This window comes from Odocoileus virginianus, unplaced genomic scaffold, assembly GCF_023699985.2.
Source record: "Odocoileus virginianus isolate 20LAN1187 ecotype Illinois unplaced genomic scaffold, Ovbor_1.2 Unplaced_Contig_18, whole genome shotgun sequence".
Lineage (NCBI taxonomy): Eukaryota > Metazoa > Chordata > Mammalia > Artiodactyla > Cervidae > Odocoileus > Odocoileus virginianus.
Window position 1 is genome coordinate 1,195,351 of NW_027224335.1, and position 18,450 is coordinate 1,213,800.

Consider the following 18,450-nt stretch of genomic DNA (forward strand, 5'->3'; position numbering starts at 1 on the left):
CTCTAATGGGAGAAATAAAGACATGAATAAATGCATAGCTATTCTCTGCTTCAATTTGAGAAGACTAATATAGTAATGATTACAATACTCCCTAAGTTAATATATAGATTTAATACACTACCAATTAGAGTCACTGTGGGATACTTTATAGAACTTGTCAAATTCATAGTGAAATTTATCTGAAAGAAAAAGTGGGCAGGAAGACCAAAGAATACATTTATTTAAAAGAGGTAATGGTGGTAGACTTACCCTATCAGATTTTAAAGTTAGCCATAAAGTGACAGTTATTAAAACCATATGATAGTGGGTTGAAAAAATGTCAAACAGTAAAATTAAATAAAAAAGATTCTAGAAACAGATTCTAAGACTACAGAGCACACTGGAGGCAACTGTGAACCACAGAAAGCAATCATCTTTCTTCAATAAATGTTGGGAACTATAGGTATCAATATGGAGAATAATTAACTTACAGCCACAGTACATACAATATATAGTATAAATTTCAGAAAGCAGACCAGTGGAATAGCATATTCATTCCAGCTATGGATGGAAGATAAATTTGTGCCTATTAAACGGAGGATATCATCAGAGACAAGATGGATGATTGTTATATAAAAGTTGGGAAAAGAAACTTCTGTATAACAAAATGTAATAAAAAGCTAAATAAGAGAATGAGAAAAATGTCTGGGGTCAGCATCACAGATAACGGTTGACTGTCCAAAAAATATAAAGAATGGATACAGATTATAGAAGGTCAGCTTTCAGATTCAGCTTCATAAAGGAAAAAGAAAATAAACAATCAGTTTACACATGAGGAAATAAAGACAGTAAAATCATTGCATGGAAAAGTACAACCTCTCTACTAATTAAACAAGTACAAATAAAAACAACTTCAAGGTGTCACAATCAGCTTATTAAATTATCAACAGTTGATTGAAATTATAAATAGAAATTATAAAACCCTATCTTGACAAAACTTGAGGAAACAGTATGTGTTTCACGGAGCAGTATAAATTAGTTCAGTTTTCTTAAAAGACAATCTAGAAATATGTGACAAGAGTTACAAAACTGTACATACTCCTTGATCCAGCATGCCCCCAAGGAAATAATCTAAAAAGAGAAAAGTAAGTTGTTTAAAGATATTTGTAGTAGTGCTATTTGTAATCATGGAAAAGATTTACCAATTTAATATATCATCATGTTGGTATAGAATATAGCCATTAACTATGATGGGTATACAAATATTGGGTCTTGCACAGATTTGACTATTTGTAATAATATTAACAACAAAAAAGGCTAAATTCTAAACCACATGTTGAATCTGATAGTAGACATGTACAAAGAAGATTCAGAGAGGCATCTGGTAAAATGTAAACAGCTGGAGCTGAATGCATGTGTTCTTTGGGTACATGTCAACTTGCTGGAATTGATAACAAAAAGAAAATCTGAAGAAGAGGCAGCCCCCATTGGTTTGATGTAGGCCTGCAAAGTTAAAATCAAGTGCTTTGGAAAAATCCCTGTACCAATGACAGACTGTTACTTAGCAGCCATGCTTGATCTTTCTGTTAGCTAGAATTTGTTTTGCTAGAATTCTCCATCAACTAGCATTTCTGCTTATCTGTCTTGACTTTTCTGAGGGGGTACATCACCAGATCTCTGTGAATCTTCAAATTTGTCACCATCACTACAACATAGAACCTCTCCCTCCTTTCCCACTAATGAACGTTTTATTATCTGACTTAGAACCATTACTTTCTCAAGACCTTTACATTGCTCTTCACTTCCATCATCAGCGCTAGTTGGCAAGTAGTTTGCATTACAGAAAAGCACTTTTTTCTCTCTCCCAGGGTTACTGTGCACCTGTGTACCTTGACAGCAAATAGAGACCCATCAAGCCACATTGACATGTGAGTGCCAAGTGGTTGACTAGCCTCCCTCCTTTGCTTGGTGATGTGCCCTGCAAACCAGTATTATAATACCTTGCAAGTCAAATTCATACCCTTTGCATAATGATAAGTTACTACACTTCATGGATCTTTAGGGTTACTCTTAAAGGGTTAAAACCTCAAAAGGTACATACATGCATGCTGAAGAACTACTCTATAATAATAATTGCCACTCATAATTCAGCACCCAGATTGCCTTTTAAACTATTTGAGACAAAATTATGTTCTTTGTAACTTTGGTATTAAGTCTATTCCCCGTCTTTGAAATTCAGTACCTTAGTACCTGGTATCGGAGCAGGCACTGGCACCCCACTCCAGTACTCTTGCCTGGAAAATCCCTTGGACAGAGGAGTCTGGTAGGCTGCAGTCCATGGGGTCGCTGAGAGTTGGACACAACTGAATGACTTCACTTTCCCTTTTCCCTTTCATGCATTGGCGAAGGAAATGGCAACCCACTCCAGTGTTCTTGCCTGGAGAATCCCAGGGACAGGGGAAGCCTGGTGGGCTGCCGTCTATGGGGTCGCACAGAGTCAGACATGACTGAAGCGACTTAGCAGCAGCAGCAGCAGCAGCAATACCTGGTATACATGAGGATTCAAATATACAAAAATTGCTCTCTCCCTCTGGCACATCCATTGTTTAACAGTGGTGGAGCACTGAATTTCCTTAAATAGCATCAAGATTCCCAGAGCTTTGTGGACCTCCAGGATACTCATTTTATTTTGTAAATCTTCATCCCACCTGTCACATGGGTGGTATGTATATAGTCAATTAAAATTCCTTTTCGTTTCAAGAGTTTTTTAAAATGGGTTTATACCTCTTAAGATACGTTAGTAAGTTGGAAACCTGGTAGATAATGACTGGTTAAAGCAGTGTATCTCAAAGTATGATTTGGGAGCAGCAGTACCATCATGATTCTGGAAATTGTTAAAAATAAAATTTCTCCACCCTGCCCTGGATTTACCAAATCAGAAATTCTGGGGATAGGACTGAGCCACCTGTGTTTTAATAAGCCTTCCAGGTGATTCTGATGCATGTTTAAGTGTCAGAACCACTGGCTATTAGAGAATACAGCTTCAAGAACCTCAGGCAGCCTAATCCTCTGTTAAATTGTGCTGGTGGATATCAAACCCTCCTGGCCTCTCGACAATACATTATATGCACTTAAAATGTTTTTATTAAATCTCTTGAGACGGTTATGAGAATGCTGAAGAGTCAGCATGTTGTGCTGGCATAAACCGTGGGCATTGGAGTCAGATGGACCTTGGTCGTAACTTCTCCTAGCTGCTTATGTTGTTTAACCTCCCTGAGTCTCATTTCTAACATGGGCAAGAGAATGCTCAAGCCACAAGATTGTCTCAAGGATGAAATGAGATCGAGTCTGTTAACTGTCCAGCCCTGTGCCTGACACATGATGGACTTTGAGTAAACAAGAGCAATCACTACCCTCCTTTAGCACCATGTTTGTGACACTACATAGAATTCAGAGGAATAATGGGAAAACCTTCTTGAAAACTCCAAGCTGGGGTCATTGGAGAGAGGGATCTAAGCTTCACCCAAGATAGCCACAATAAAGCAAGGACTTCTCAGATCTCTTCGAAGGACAGTTTTCACCAGATTCCTGGGGGCTGTCTAAGGCTCAGGGCAAATCCTGCCACTTGCATTTGCTGTCGCCAGACTAATTGTTCCTTACTTGAAGTTCTGTGGCCCCAGAGGCGGAGAAGGGTGGCAACAATAAGCGTTTTGGGCCCTTCTCCCTCCCTGTGTAGCCTCCTTGTGTCTCACTTCCTGGATCTTGCAAGTATTTCCTTCAGCAATAAGCTGGGAGTGGCTGTTTCTCTTGGAGCAGTCGTATCTTTTGGCTGCTGAGAAAGGGGGAAGGGGAGATGGGGCTGGAACTATGCCATCTTGCTGCTGAGATCCTGGAATGCCAAGCTATTGTGGTGAGGTTAAAAATAAAAATTCCAAACAAGGAAGCTTCAAAAGGCCAAAGGAGGCAGGAGGAGATTTTTCGGCCTCTGCAAAACTGGTTTTCATTTTCAATTACTATGAACCCCTCCCCCAAAAAGATTGTAACAAAAGGGGAAAATCTATTTATCAGAAGCACAGTCTACCTGTGCCAAGAGGAAAAGAGAATAACAGCCCAGGACTTGGCACATGATTTGCTTTTGTTTTTGAGATGTAGTCTCCTTGGCTGGTGTCAGCAAAGCCCTTTCTCAGACTTAGCTTTCATGCTTCCTCCCCTCTCTTCAGCAAGGAGCCAAAGTCTTTGAGAACACCTTGTGATGAATGTAGTGCAAGTACCTCTTGCCTCACTCCAGGAATCCTTGCTTCAATGTGATTGTCCCTTGGAGCCAAATAAGGCAAGTTCCAGTCTAGACACTACTACTACTAGGGAGCTGGTAAAATTATTTACCCTTTCTAAGCTTCAGAATCCTCATTTTCAAATTGGCAGTAATGGTATAGTTACTTCAGTGAGCTTGTGTGAAAAGTAATAGAAATACATACACAGAAGTGCCTACAACAGTGCCTGACACATGGTAAGTAATAAGTAAAAAACCACAGTTCTTTTTCCTTAATGAAGTTCCTTATCCTCCACTCTAGGGAAGAATCCTTATTTGGTCTCAAAGAAAACTGTAGGTTTCTATGCATATAGGGCCTCTAGAGAACACTGTTCTTGGCTTCAGCCTGACACACTTCAGTGGAAGCCTCCCATTCACCAGTCTAGGGCTTCCCAGGTGGCACTAGTGGTAAAGAATTCACTTGCCAGTGCAGGAGATATAAGAGACTCAGATCAGATCAAACCCATGTTCGATCCCTGGGTCAGGAAGATCCCCTGGAGAAGGGAATGGCAACCCACTCCAGTATTCTTGCCTGGAGAATCCTATGGACAGAGGAGCCTGGCAGGCTATGGTTCATGGGGTTGCAAGAGTTGGGCAGGACTGATGTGACTTAGCATACATATATTCACCAGTCTACTTCAGTTGTTAGTGCCTGGAAAGCAAGGACTGTGTGTTTTGCTCTCCTTAGATCTGGTCATCTTGGCACAGTGTAATACTGAATGACAGCTTGGAATGATATATATATACATTGGCCCAGCTGATCTCTTTGAGGGCAGTCCTTCCCCTTTTCTGGAGTCTTGCCTATTTCTGCTCCCCTCATGTAAGTGACTCTGAAAGGTTTAGGCTGCCCTTACACAGGCCATGTTGGTGGGAGGGATGTGCTTTTCAAATTAGAATTTATGCAGAGAATAGCAACGTCCAGGTTGTCTTGCTGGAGCCCCGTGCCACGGATAGTGTTACAGTGCTGTGGATTGGGTCACTGAATGTCCCTACAAGAGTGTGCTCTTTTCTTCCAACTGGTTCTGTAGTTGGGTACTTAGAGGTGAATTCTATAAGGCTGATATAACTGATTAATACCTAAACAAAAAACAACTTACAATATCTAGTCTTGTTGATCTTCACACTGCTTTTAAGCCTAAACTTGGCTTTTATTCTCTCTCCTTTTTAAGTAGTTGAGAAGAGTGAGTAAATGAATCTATGGTTAAAATCCTTGGTAATCTAGGGCCTCCTGGCTCGGCAGCCATGTATCTGAGCTAAGACCCAAGGTCTCTTGGTTTCTTGGCTATTGAGTAGGGCTAAACATTAACCAGAGGATGGTGCAGTTCAACTCTCTTGATGAGAACAAGGAGTAGGGCTTAAGCATACAGCAGTGAAGGTTGTACATTGCACAATTTGTATAACCATATGCAGGGACCCTGAGTAAGTGACTTTGCTCTAACAATAAGTATCCTAGTGTTATTTGCTCAGTCGTATCTGACTCTTTGCGATCCTACAGACTGTTCCCCGCCAGGCTCCTCTGTTCATGGAATTTTCCAGGCAAGAATAGCGTAGTTCTGTCATTCATGAATCACCTTTGCATGTACCTAGCCTTATATGGTTAATCCTCACAGTAGCTTTGTAAGATAGATATTTTACTGAAACTGAGATAAATAAACTTTGCTCAAGGTCACAAAATTCTGGGGTTTTGGAGACAGATTTTTAAATTTTACTGGAAGTCAGACTCAAGTCTTTCTAAACACTGTGTTCTTTCCGCTCTGCTTTGTTGCCTTCCCTGTGCCCTGGGAAGGAAAGAGGGGTAAATTTAATGACTATCACAGAGCGGGGTTATTTCTCACCACAGCTGCAGGTCATTGACCCAACTCCAAAGCCTTTGGAGATGTTGCTTTCACCACCTGCATCTCATAAGATCTAGATTGGAGATGAAGGTGGGGAAAAGTGGGAGAGGCAAGGACAGAAGGTAGGAATGTGTGTACTGAAGGTTGGGGCACATACTATATAGATGGGAAGCCTACCTAATTGCAACAAATAACTCTATCCCCAAACCTCTTCCCCCAAACCACAACACTCATCTTTTTCACCCTGGATCTTTGTTTCTATAGTATGACCCCTGAACTAGTGATATTAGAATCCCTTGGGGCAGTTGTTTATAGATTCCTGAGGTATTAAATCTCAATTTTTAGAGGTGGAGCCAAGGAATTTGCATGTTAAACAACATCTTCAGGTAATTCCAATTAAGAGCTACTTTGATTAGGAGCAACTGCCCCAGACCGGTGGTTTCGAACTTTTTGGATCATGCACCCTTCTCAGAAAGGGTTTTTTGAACCTTTAATATGTGTTGGTAATTTATTAATAAATTCCTTATATCTACTACTGTTCTAATATTTCTGTTATTACATGCAAAATGGTGAGTTTTGATTAGTATTCTTTGATGAAAATAATCTCTGGTTTTCCTTTATGTATGTTCTAGTCGCTGGTTTTTGGTGTTGACGTTATACAGGATTCTTTTCATCTCCCTTTATTCTCTAGATTCCAAAATCTAGAAAGGGTAAATAGCATATGGGTTGTCTGATGCTTAAGGTTGGTAGAATTAACACTGGTGGCTCAGACAGTAAAGAATCTGCTTGCAATGCAGGAGACCTGGGTTCGATCCCTGGGTCAAGAAGATCCCCTGGAGAAGGGAATGACTACCCACTCCAGTATTCTTGCCTGGAGAATTCCATGGACAGAGGAGCCTGGTGGGCTACAGTCCATGGGGTTGCAAAGAGCTGGGCACAACTGAATGACTAACACTTTTACTTTCTTTCAGAATTAACACAAGACCATTGGAGTATAGGGCTTCCCTTGTGGCTCAGCTGGTAAAGAATCCGCCTGCAGTGTGGGAGACCTGGGTTTGATCCCTGGGTTGGGAAGATCCCCTGGAGAAGGGAAAGGCTACCCACTCCAGTATTCTGGCCTAGAGAATTCCATGGACTGTACAGTCCATGGGGTCGCAAAGAGTTGGACATGACTGAGCGACTTTCACTTCACTCACATGGGAGTATGCTATTTTTTGGTCAGATTTATCAATTTTTTTCCCTATGGTAACTGGTGGTTTAGATATTTTCATTTTTCTGCAATCAGTTTTGGTAATTTTTATTTTCCTAGAAAACTATTCTGTTTTCAAATTTGTTTTCATAAAGTAGACCAAAGTGTTCTGTTACTCTTTTCATTTAGTCTGTAGCTGTGGTTATTTATCCATTTCTAATTTTGTGCATTTAGGGTTTTTAATTAAATTAGCAAGTGGATAATCTGTTTTATGGTCTTTTCTTTTAAAGAAAGTTGTTGGCTTTAAAAAAAAATAAAGTTGTTGGCTTTAATTATTAGTTCTAACATTTGTTTTCTAGTGTATTAATTTCTGCCGCTAGTTTTATTTGCTTAGTTCTATTTTTGTGGCTCTTAACCTTCTTTTGTTGAAAGCATAATCCATTTATTTTGTTTTTATGTATTAATGTAAGTATTTAAGACTATCATTTCTTTAACCATTGCTTTAATCATCCATATCCTCTCACTTCTGATATTTTCATTATTGTTATTTTCTAGGTAGTCTACAATTTTAGATTGTCTCCTTTTTGACTAGAGTGGAGGATATTTTCTCCCTTTCATTTTCTATGTGCTAGAAATATTTGTTTTTCATTAATTTTTAATGTTATTGTATTGTGACTAGATACAAGTATGTGTGTATTAGTTGCTCAGTTGTGTCTGACTCTTTGTGACCCCATGGACTGTAGCCCGCCAGGCTTCTCTGTCCATGGGATTCTCCAGGCAAGAATACTGAAGTGGGTTGCCATTTCCTTCTCTAGGGGATCTTTCCTCACTCAGGGATAGAACCTGGGGCTCCTGCATTGCAGGCGAATTCTTTACTGCCTGAGCTACAGTAGTAGCTCTTCTACTACTTTTCGGTTTAATATGTAGTCAATAAAAAAATTTTTAATGGGCCCTTGAAAAGAAAGTAGAGTCTGTATTTTTTATATGAAGAAATTTAGATTTTTTTCATTATCTTTTGACTGTCATATCTGTCATCAGCTGAAACAGTCTCCTATTTTGTTTCTGCTTTTTTCTACCTATACATTTTCTATATATTTGCTTTATGAATTTTGATGCTATATTATTTGGTAGATAAAGATTCAGGATAATTAGATCTTGCCTTTTTTAATCATTAATATTATAGTGCCCTTCTTTGTCTTATTATTTTTGCCTTTAATTCAACATTTTTTAAATTATATGAGTATCATGGCCCTTGGAATATTTTAAATTACCTAATTTATTAAATATTTATTGAATGCCTACTATGTGCCAGTCACTAGGTATCAGATGAATGACACACACAAGATCTCTGCCCTTGTGGGAATGTATGCTCTGAGAAAAACAAAACAGAAAAAGGATAATTAAGGATAAGTTGTCTCTATTTTAGATTAGGCGGTCAGGAAAGGCCTGTCTGCCTGATAGCATTTATCATCCTATTACTTCCCACTCACCGTCTTGTTTGTTTGCTTCCTGACCAGGGGAAATGCCAGGTGGAACAGTTTGTACCCAAGGAATTTTTATAATCTTAAGAAGCTAGAGGTGGGCTAAGGTCCAAATGAGAAGAGAATGGGGAATGTGTGACTATGAATTTCTGACCCACATGAGGGATGAGCTAGCCAGGATGGGGACTGGAAATGAGGGGAGTGAAGGAGATTTTGCTTTCCATTCTATCTCATTTTGGCCACCATTATGTGTATTATTATTTTTAAGGAAATATTTTCAGGCTCCAACATGACTACTGAATGGGTATTCTGTCTGATGGTTTAATTCAACTGCTGGAATTTCCTGTCACGAGGCAGTACTTAGCATGATGCTGATTGCTCACAGGCTAAAGCAGGAAACCAGATCTTCTGGCTTAGAGAGTTTAACTCTTCAAACTCAGACTAAAGAGATGTCCTTTGCTTTGTCATTCTTTATTATACCGAAGTTTGACTTTTTATACATATTTAAGTAAACCTGGACTTCTTTTCCTTGGATATACTTTTCTATTACAAGATGAGAATTTCTTATTTCACCTCACAATTGACAGCTTTTAAGTTTTCTGATAGTTTTTTCTTATAAGTATATAATGTATACATATATAACACATATTAAAATTACATACACACACCCTTAACTCTTGAATCTGGAATTTATTTTGATATATAATATATGGTACAGCTTCAAATAACACTGCTCCTCTGCTATTGTCTCAAAAATGTATTAATAAATCTTTATCTTCTTGTTATGGAAGGTGAATTATACATTTTTATAGTTTGATATTAAATATGTCTCTGGACTTTCAATTCCATTCTATTAATCAGTAAAACACTGTTTTAATTACAATTGCTTTATATTATGCTTAATGCCTTACTTAGCTCCCATTTCTTCTGTTGCAAAGTATACATTTTATTATACAGTAGTCCCCCCTTATCTGTGGGGGATACATTCCAACACCCTCAGTGGATGCCTGAAAACACGGATAGTGCTGAGCCCTATATATACTATGTTTTTTTCCTATACATATGTACCTATGATAAAGTTTAATTGGGTGGTGTGTGTTAGTCACTCAGTTGTGTCCATCTCTTTGAGACCCCATGGACTATAGCCTGCCAGGCTCCTCCGTCCATGGAATTCTCCAGGCAAGAATACTGGAGTGGGTAACCATTTCTTTCTCCAAGGGGAATTAGGCAGAGTAAGGGACTAACAATAATAAATAATAATACAGTAGAACGTTATAGAAATATTCTACAATAAAAGTTATGTGAATTCTGTCTCTCTCCTTGATCAACTTCTCAACTCTGCCAGAAATATGGCAGTGGCTTCTTCATTGACAGATGCAGCCTTTCCAGTAACTTTTATGTTTTTCAGTACAAACCTATTCCTGAGTCTTTATAACCATCCCTTACTTACAGTAGTCACTTATTTCAGGGAATCCCTTGCTGAAGTCTTCATATAGGCTTCATGTTTTCTGGTGCAACACATTGCTGTCAGCCAGAACATGTTCTCCATTCATGTCTTGCATCCACAAATTTAATGTCTTTTCGTCTTAACTAAACCCTTATCATGCACTGTGGCCACAACTTTTGCACTTTGAGGTATGATAGCATAATGAGCACAATTGTTTTTTTCCTTCTTCACAATTTCACAGATAGAAGATTCATTCTTACCATAGATCTTAGCAACCTCAGCATATGATTTTTTTCTTTCTTTATTAAGTCAAGAACTTTCACCTTTTCACTTAAAGGAAGCTCTTTGGTTTCTCTTTGGCACATCTGAATTGCCAGCATCACTACTCTTGGGCCTTAGGGCCATTATTAAGTAAAATAAGGGTTACTTCTACACAAGAACTGTGATACTGTGACAGTCCATCTGATAACCTAGATAGCTACTAAGTGGCTAATGGGTGGGATCCACTGGACAAAGGGATGATTTACATCCTGGACAGGATGGAGCAGGACAGATAGAGATTTCATCACACTACTCAGAATAGCACACAATTTAAAAGTTTTGAGTTGTTTATTTTGGGAATTTTACATTTACTATTTTTTGGACTGTAGTTGACTATAGGTAACTGAAACCATGGAAAGTGAAACAGTGGATAAACGGGGATTGCTGTATCCTTCTTTATTTTGCAAGTTAACAAAACGAAATTCTACAGTTAAAAATTCCTGTTGAAAATTCTGTTTGGAATTGCATTAGAAGGGTATATTTAAAATCCAAAATAGCAGATATTTCTGAATGGCCTGCTTGATGTTTTTTGGCACGAGAACATGGACAGAAAGTATACATGCCAGATTCATGATATAGCTTGCATGTAGAGAGGGAGCAGGGTTATAGAAGTAGGGGGGTGAAACAAAGGGGTATTATTTATTTATTTTAAAAATTCACAGGGAATTCCCTGGTGGTCCAGTGGTTAAGACTGCCTTCCAATGCAAGGGACATGAGTTCAATCCCTGGTCAAGGAACTAAGATCCCACATGCTACACTGTATGGCCAAAGCAATAAATAAATAAAATTTAAAAACTAAGAATCATGAAACATAGATGGCAATGTATTAAAATATCCTAATTCTGGGCAGTAGGTGGGGACATGAATATTTATTATAGCAATCTCTGTATGTTTTTAAACATTTGAAATGTTTCACAGTTAAAAACAACAAATGTAGCAGGATAACTACACTTGAAAGCCCCAGAACACAGCACATTCAATCTGAGTGAGTGGGGTGGTGTGTATATCCAGACTTTGGAGCAAGACTCTCCATGTTCAAATCCTAGTTCTGCCACTTACTGCTAATAGCTCTGTGACTCAGAGCAATGACTTAATCTGCTTATGAATCAGTTTCCCCAGCCGTAAAATCAGGACAATAATTATAATAGCTACTTCCTAGGCTTGTTGTGAGGATTAAAGAAGTTAAGACATTGAAATCACTTAAAACCATGTCTGCCACCTAGATGTTAGCTATCAATGTTATATATTAGTATTACTAATATTGTTATTACATTTACTACCTATATTATATTGTTTTGTTTCCATTTAAAAATTTACATAAATGAGGTTATCTAAAGTTATGGGGCCATCTGCAGTGTGCTTGTTTTATCCAGCCTTCATCTGCTATTTTGCAGGGAAATGGCTCATTCCAAGGCTAGCTTTTCATGGGCAACCCCATTCCATCCTTGCCTTGAGAACCCAGGACTGGACTTGTCAAGCTACCGAGCAGTCTCTTCTCTTGACCTCCTTGGAGACTTTAAGCACTCCTCCAAAAAAACAGAGGAAACCTCCGTTTATGAAGAGGAGAGCTCCCTAGCCTCCATGCCTCGCCCGCTGCGCAGCCGTGCCTTCTCAGAAAGCCACATCACCCTGGATCCTCAGAGCTCCCAAATCTGGGAGCAGCATAGGAAGGAGCTCTTCAACAAAGTTGATGAGACCCAGCCAGATGCTCTGGGTGCCAGGAAGAAGGCCTTTCCTCCTCCTCGCCCTCCTCCTCCCAACTGGGAGAAGTACAGGCTCTTCCGTGCAGCCCAGCAACAACAACAGCAGCAAAAGCAGCAGCAAGAGGAGGAAGAAGAGGAGGAGGAGGAAGAGGAAGAAGAGGAGGAGGAGAGGGTAGAGGAGGAGGAAGAAGAGGAGGAAGCGGGGGAGGAGGAGGAGCTGCCACCCCAGTATTTCAGTTCAGAAACCACTGGTTCCGGTGCCTTCCATCCTGAGGAGGTCCTGGAGCAGCCCCAGCTTCCGGCCTTTGGCCACCTGGAGGCCCCAAGGCAGGGCTCACAAAGCCTCCCAGCAGAGCCAGAATCCTTTGCTCTGCGTTCCAGCGATTTCCTGCCTCCAGTAAGGGGCCACTTGGGATCTCAAGCTGAAAAGACTCAACCCCCTTGTTATTATGGCATTGGTGGGCTTTGGAGGACATCAGAGCAGGAGACCACTGATTCCAAGTAAGTGCTTATGAAAAACATTAGGTCCCTGAAGAGGGCACAGCATGAATTTGAATTCCACCTCCACGATTTGCCAGCTGCATGACCTTCAACTGGCCAATTAAACTATTCCCAGTCTCATTTTTTCTCACCTGGAAAATGGGCATGATTCTACCTATTTCACGTGGTTCTTGTGAGAATGAGGATAATCCATGTAAAGGACATAGCCCCATGCTTAACACATAGTAGGTGCTCAGTAAGTGGCTCAGATGGTAAAGAATCTGCCTGCAATGCAGGAGACCTAGGTTTGATCTCTGGGTCAGGAAGATCCCCTGAGAAGGGCATGGCTACCCACTCCAGTATTCTTAAGTGGAGAATCCCATGGGGTCACAAAGAGTCAGAGTGACTAACTGAGCGACTAACCTTATCCCTAAATAACACTATTGAGATACTGTATTTATCGTTTCTAGTTTGTCTTTAAGGTACTCATCAGTTTCTGGCCCCTGAGGGAGAAGGCATTAAACCTTTGTTGCCTTTTTCCAGAAGCATGGTTCAAATCCTCTTCTGCCTTTTCTTTTGCTTGCTCTCTAGAATAAATCGCCAGCTCACAACCTGACTGCCTGGGCTTCTAAATTCTTCCCCTGTGCCCAGAATCAAAGGTGTTCTTGGGGTTGACCATTCCTAACAGCCAAAGGCATTCTTTTCACCTTCCACTTTATTCATCACCCCACCCTTATTTCCTCTGCCTCTTTCCTCTGAAGCATTTGCTTCAGTGAGCAAATGGTACTACCAAAAGTGGTAGTTGACAGAGTTAGCTGTCTGGGCAGAGAGACTGAAGCAGGAGTGTAGACTGACTGGAGAACTGTTCCTGTCACCGTGCCAGTGCTCAGCAGCATGCCCCACAACATGTGGTTGTCCTCTGTGCTCCAAAACAAAAGAGCTTTGACGTTCAGTTCTGCCAGTCCTCCTGCAGAGAGCTCCACCCACTCTCTGCTGGGGGTGGGGATAAGGGGCAGGTGTCTATCCTTTAAATGCTTTCCTTAAATAACATTATAGAAGGAACTTGCCTGAGTTTTGTTGCTATTAGAAGTACCTTGTTATTGTGTCTTTTACTGATGGACAAATCCATTAATTGGTTATCTGGAGCTGCTGCTGCTGCTACTGCTGTCACTTCAGTTGTGTCCGACTCTGTGCGACCCCATAAACGGCAGCCCACCAGGCTCTCCATCCCTGGGATTCTCCAGGCAAGAACACTGGAGTGGGTTGCCATTTCCTTCTCCAGTGCATGAAAGTGAAAAGTGAAAGTGAAGTCACTCAGTCGTGTCCAACTCTTTGCGACTCCATGGACTGTAGCCTACCAGGCTCCTCCGTCCATGAGATTTTCCAGGCAAGAGTACTGGAATGGGTTGCCTTCTCTATATCTGGAGCTAGCTAAGAAGTTTTCCACCCTCACATGCTACAAGCTCAGCATTTACAGGGCCTGGCTCCCAGACATGGAGATCTCTTATCAGATCTCTAATGGCTCTTTCTCAAGCTGCCCATCTATCTGAAAACATTCTTATTGTAATTAGAGAGCATCATGGAGTTTCCATGATCTCTAGTGATCTTTGTATGAGTAAGAAATAAGGTTTTATCATTTTAACCTAATGAGATTTTTAGGTTGTTTATTTATTGCAACGGTGATGTAGCCCAAAGTTAATAATACAACACAGATGGGGTTTTGATCCTGAGCCCAGGTTCTAGTATTGACCACTTGATTCCCCATCTCACTGATTATGATAGAAATTGCAGCTCCTTGAATAGCTAAGGCTACTCTAAAATCCTGTGCTCCAGGTCTTCTAATAATTTTATAAGTACCTAACACTCTATTAAACCCCATTCTTTGAAAATACACAAAAGAAAGCTTGGTGGAAAGTGACTGTGGATTGTTATCTATCACAGCAGGGAAAAGGTAAGCCAACATAGCACATAATTGACCCTTAATATTTTGGAAGAGAGAATGAATACATGAATGAATGAACACATATTAAGCATATGCTCTATGCCAGACACTGCTTGTCATTTTATATCTGTTATTGAATTGAGTCCTCCCAATGACCCTATGAGCCCTTATCCTTATTTGACAGATAAGGAAACTAAAGCTGATTAAAATAAGGGACTACTTAACTCTGAATTTCACAGAAAAGACTCAAAGCCAGATGTGACTCTAAAATCTATGCTTCTTTTGCCATTCTGGGCAGCCCCTCTCAGGAAGCTCTGGTTCCTGCAGTAGCCAGGCCTTCACTTAGACCTCATGTCTCCTAGAAGGCAATGTGCACCAGAGATAGTAGTTAAAGGCCCCAGGCTTACCCCTGCCAGCCTCCTAGTCCTTCCTCTTCTATGTACTTCCATTCACTGTGGCACCTTGTCCAGAGAGAAGGAAATTGCTAGTACTAAGGACTTTATAACTTATTCCATAGATTTGTTTGTTCTTAATGACTGTGGGATGTGAGGGGAAATACTTGCACAAAAACCTGGCTTTTGGTGGCAAAAAATCAATTATATATGCTTCTTTGAGTGATGGAGATTTAAGGAACAACATCTTTCCCAACATAGCTAATATTTCTTTGCCTATTCTCTATGTGCCAAGTATTGTTCTAAGCACTTTTGTGTATTGACTGACTTAATCTTCACAACAAACCTATGAAATAGATACCATTAGTCTCCTGCATTTTTTTAGATGAGGAAAGTGAGGCTCAGGGATATAAAGTAAGTTGCAGAAGATCATAAGTAGCCAGAACCCAGACTGTCTGGCTCACTGTGCCCACTGCATCACCCCGGGAACTCCTCAAGAAGATCCTATTCCAGACCCTCAGAGAGCACAGAGTTCTACCCAGCAGGAAGTGCCTTTAAGGTTTTATAAGAGAAAGTAGTACTAAGGGCAAGTAGATGTGTAATATTTTGAATCTAAAACATAAAAAAAAGACATCCTAATCTCAGCCAAGTTAAACTAGAGTATCTCTATAACCTACATACTCTTTTGTTAAAAATGTCAGGATACAAGTAGAAGCAGGTGAGTGGAATTATCGAGTGTTGGTTAAATCTGATAACTGATTCAAGTACAGGTATAGTTTGCTTTATGGACTCTATGCATTTCTTCTCAGTGGTCTGGAGAAGGAATCTGCTTTTTGTATCAAATTTTGTTATCAAAGTCAGATGATGTTGTTATCGATCTCCAATAACCTTTGCCCTATTAATGGAGTGAATGAGGAAAAGAGCCTAGAACATAGTGCCTGATATGATACACTATAATATAGTACAGGGCCATGTCTGCTAGAGAACTGAGTCACATCCACTTTCAAAATTTTTCTCCAGTTTTACAGACTTTTGGACTCTGTGGAAGAAGGCGAGGGTGGGATGTTTTGAGAGAACAGCGTCAAAACATGTACATTATCAAGGGTGAAACAGATCACCAGCCCAGGTTGGATGCATGAGACAAGTGCTCAAGGCTGGTGCACTGGGAAGACCCAGAGGGATGGAATGGGGAGGGAGGCGGGAGGGGGGGTTCAGGATGGGGAACACATGTAAATCCATGGCTGATTCATGTCAATGTATGGCAAAAACCACTACAATATTGTAAAGTAATTAGCCTCCAACTAATAAAAATAAATGGAGAAAAAAATAAATAAATGGAAAAAAAAAGAAAAGTAGGAACCATAATATTAAACAATAAGGATAGTACCTTATTAGCCAAGACATTTGAAATTATTGCCTTCAATTAACCTTCAATATTTCTTTTACATAAAAAAAGTATTTTAAGAGTAAGCCAGTTTCCAAGTGCTGCTTAACTAGTGACTGACTAAACTAGAACCAGAAGCTGGGCAGTCTGACACTAACGTCCATGTTTTTATATGCAACATTGTCTTCACTTCACCAAGAGAAAGTTTGCAAAATATAAATAGCAAAGGGCCCAGAAAGGGCCAATGCAAGTGTTCTGCTATTCTAGTTTCATCAACCAGTAAAGCTATTTAATTAAAAAAAAATGAAACTTCTGTGCTTGCTTTCAGTATTTCATAACTCTGAACTCACACACATGCCCTAAATATTTTTCTGATATAATTCTTTTAGGAATTCCCTAAGTTCATACATTCATATTCCCTCTAGAACATTCCCTCTTCTTTGCTAACATATAATCCAGCCAACAAATTCCTTACATGCAGGGTTTTATAAGATGTCAAGTTGTCCCTTTGGCAGTATAATATAGTGGCTAAAAGCACAGATTCTGGAGTTAGGTCACCTGGGTCTAAATTTTGAACTTGCCATTTACTGTCTGATGACCCTGGGAAAGTCACTTTACCTCTCAGTGCCTCGTGTTCCTTATCTGTAAAATGGTTGTCATGAACATTACATTTTATATCTATATTTACACACACATACACACACACACACCACACACACACATCTTAGGACAGCTCCTGGGCATAGTAAGCACTATGTGAACATTAGCTAGTAGCAGTCTTTTATCCATGCTATTAGCTTAAAAACCTACACATAAAATGAATACCTAGGATGAGGAATATTGTCATGCCTAAATTTTTTGTGTGTGATGAATTTGGAGACAGCGTAGTGTGAATCAGTAAATAGCTGTGGAGCATTTTACCCATTATTTTTGACCTTTATCTAAGAGCTGCAAATAGCTGCAAAAATGACTAATGAGTTTCTCCTATTTTTCCTTTCAAACTGCTGGAGGTTAGTAAAGGGGCAGTGACACAGGCAGGTGGAGGGTAGGGGTGGCTGGTAGGCAGCAAGAACATAGTGGGTGTGGGTCTCCCCCTTACATAAACCATAGACAGAATTATCTGCCTCTCCATTACTGAACCCTAACATTGAAGCATTTCTTTTCATTTCTTTCCTCACATCAGACCAGAAGCTTTGATGGCGGAAGAGTCCAAACCCAAACCAGCTTGGAGCCAGAGCTACTTCTTTCCTGAGGAGCAGTTCTCTTTCATGGGCTGGGGCTCGGATAAGCAGCACCTCAACCCTGCAGGCTTCAGTGAACCCAAGACAACAGGGTTTGCTATTACACTTGTCAAGTCCATGGTTACTGCTTGTTCTATTCCCATTTCATTCTGCAACCATGGAAGAGGCTGGGGCCATTGGGGATATACCAGAAGTGAAGAAATGTTATCTCTTCTCAGGCCAAAGGCCTGCGCCACATCAGGCAATCTCAGAAGAGCTCACGAGAGCTGTTGTACACCATGACAAGTTTCTGGCAGGGGTGCTAAACCCAGCCTCCAACATGGTGACAACTGCTGAGGTCCTGGGTGACCTCTTTGCTGTGGGAGAGCTGTGGTGTGTGTGTGTGGGGGGGTTATTTCCAGCAGGAGTGGCACCGCCAAGAAAGAAGAAATGATGAGGGTGTCCAGGAAAGCCATGGGATGCCTTTGTAAGCCAGCAGACTAGATAGACCTGGGGGTGGGCTGGCATCCAGGATGGGTAGGAGGGAGGCCAACAATCTTAAAGGATGAATAGCTAAGGCCTTAGGCATGTTCTTACCATGTAGCCCCTTCCTAGGGATCCATATATTGAGACTATGAACCAAGGAGAATCATTGATGATCAGAACCCAGAACTTTAGGAGACTATTTTTTTTTTTTCTGGATTTTAGTAGGGTATTAACGATCAAACCCATTGATCTCTAAAGAAGTCTTACTAGCTGTGGAAGTCA

At 40.3% G+C, this 18,450-nt stretch overlaps 1 protein-coding gene across 2 annotated transcripts in view; it reads left to right on the forward strand.

The window, feature by feature from the left end:
• SHROOM4 (shroom family member 4) overlaps positions 1 to 18,450 on the forward strand; it is a 239,678-nt gene that overhangs the window by 211,927 nt on the left and 9,301 nt on the right. For both annotated transcript variants that reach the window (XM_020900172.2, XM_020900173.2), the window contains 2 exons: positions 11,956 to 12,765; positions 17,646 to 17,795. In XM_020900172.2, coding sequence (XP_020755831.2) covers positions 11,956 to 12,765; positions 17,646 to 17,795 — 960 coding nt within the window. The remainder of the gene's footprint in view (positions 1 to 11,955; positions 12,766 to 17,645; positions 17,796 to 18,450) is intronic.